This window comes from Crocodylus porosus, unplaced genomic scaffold (genome assembly GCF_001723895.1).
Source record: "Crocodylus porosus isolate Cpor-Errol unplaced genomic scaffold, CroPor_comp1, whole genome shotgun sequence".
NCBI classification, from domain to species: domain Eukaryota; kingdom Metazoa; phylum Chordata; order Crocodylia; family Crocodylidae; genus Crocodylus; species Crocodylus porosus.
The window spans coordinates 26815844-26817833 of NW_017728917.1; the positions used below are offsets into that span (position 1 = coordinate 26815844).

General features: G+C 75.6%; 1 protein-coding gene across 1 annotated transcript; it reads right to left on the reverse strand.

Moving 5' to 3' along the window:
• Positions 1-7: 7 nt before the first annotated feature.
• On the reverse strand, positions 8-1984 carry BARX1 (BARX homeobox 1). The gene is made up of 2 exons (XM_019537106.1): positions 1667-1984; positions 8-316 (listed from the first exon to the last, which is right to left on the reverse strand). The coding sequence occupies exons 1-2, from the start codon at positions 1869-1871 to the stop codon at positions 24-26; spliced, it is 498 nt and encodes a 165-aa protein (XP_019392651.1). The 5' UTR covers positions 1872-1984; the 3' UTR covers positions 8-23.
• Positions 1985-1990: the final 6 nt, after the last annotated feature.

Here is a 1990-nt window from a genome sequence, read left to right on the forward strand (position 1 = left end):
GCCCGGCCCCGCGCCGCTCGCCCTCACCTGTCGGGCGTGGAGAGGTATTTCTGCTTCTCGAAGCGCTTCTCCAGCCCCATGAGCTGCAGCTCCGTGAAGACCGTGCGGCTGCGGCGCCCCTTCTTGGCCTTGCCGCCCTGCTCCGGGGCGCCCGGCTCCAGCTTGCCGCGGAGGTGCAGCTCCAGCGGGAGGTGGGAGGACGAAGAGCCGCCTTGTAGCCCCGAGCCCGCCGCCAGCAGCGCCGAGCCCAGGCCGGAGCAGCCGAGCGGGGCCAGCGGGAACTTGAAGACGGCGGCCTGCTCGGCTTTCAGCACCGCTGCGGGGAGAAAGACAGCGTCAGGCGGCAGCGGGGAGCTCGGTGCTGCGCAGCCCCTCGCGCCGGGCCGCTCGGACTGAGCATCCGCAGAGTTTACACGCGCAGTCCCGGGTCAGCGCCTAGGGAGCAGCGGCCCCTGCTACCCGCAGCCGCCTTCAGCATCACTTGGGAGCAGCGCCAGCCTGAAGGCGGCGGGGCCGCCCTTGCGGGGTTTGCCTGCCCTCTGCTCCAGATCCAAGCAATGGCTCTGCGTCTGCACAGCCCCGGCCTCCAGCTCGGACCCTGGTCTGCCGCGGCCGCCCCTGCAGCTCGGCCGCCCGGGCCCGAATCACCGCTGCCTTGGGGCCCCGAGGTGGAGGCAGGCGGGGAGCGACTCGCTGGGGGCTCCCGTGGGGGCTGGGCTCCCGCCGCGCCGCGCCGGCTGCCCGGGAAGAACCGCGCCGGGCTCCCGGCCTGGAGTCGAGCGGGTCCGTGAGATCCCGGCCCGGCTTCCCGCGCCAGGCCCCACTCGGGAGGCAGCGCCGACTCCGCGGCAGGAACCAGGACAAGCAAAACAACCCCCTCCCCGCAGACTAGGTATCAAAACCCACCACGACGGAAAACACCGGCTGGCCTGCGTGTGCGGGGCGGCTCGGCGGGGCCGGGCGCCGGTGGCGGGGCTGGTGCTGTGTGTGCCCCAGGCCCGGGCACCCCGGAGGGTCCAAGCGCCTGTCGCGGCGGGAGCAGCCCGCGGGCCCGAGCCTGCTCCACCCCCGCTCGCTCCAGGAGCTCGTCCCAAGTCGGCTGCGACCCGGCCGGAGGCCTCGCCCCGGTGGCTCTTACATCGGGTCCCGCCTCAGGCCTCCCTGCCAGAGGGCAGAGGCCGCCGGAGGTCCCGGGCCTCAGCGCCGCGCTCACCCGCGGCTGGGGCTTGTTCCCGCGGGGGCCTTTGTGGCTGCCCTGCCAGGAGCGACACGGGGGGCAGGCTCGTCTAAGGGGCAAAGACGTGGGGGGGTTTCTCTCAGGAAGAGTGTCCCGAGCCGCCCCGAGCGGGCGGCGGCTTCCCGGGAGGGTCCCGTCCCGTCCCGTCCCGCTCGGAGGCAGCGGCGCGTCGGGCCTCGCGGGGCCCGGGAGGAAGCGGCGGGAGCAGACACGAAGCCGGGCAGGCGGCCGCGGGGAGAGGCCGCCGGGCGCCCACAGCCCGCCCGGGGGACGCTCCCCGCGCCCGGGGCCGGGCCAACCAGCCCAGCAGGCAGCAGATGCGGGGGCGGGAGCCGGCCGGAGCAGGGCGGGCGGCTTGCGGAGTGTTTGCACGCTGCCCCGGCGCCCCGCGGCAGCAGCCCGGCCTGCCCGGTGCGCGGCCGGACGTACCGAGGTGGTTGTGGTAGGGCCGGGCCGAGAGCAGCGCCTGCACGCCGAACTTGAGCAGCTCCCCGGCCGGCGCCGCGCCCTTGGCGTCCGCGTGGTCCGTCAGGATCTCCTCGATCATGAAGCTCCTGTAGCGGTGCGAGCGGTGGTCGGGGAAGGCGTCGGCGGGGAAGTAGTGTGCGGCGCCCAGGTCCAGGGGATGCTGCATCCTTGCCCCGCGCCCAGGCCGGGCCGCCCGCGGCAGCGCCCCGCTCCCTCCTCCGCCTCCTGCGGCCGCGAGCCGAGCTCCGCCTCTGCCTCGCGGCTCCCGCCGGCGGCCCCTAGAGC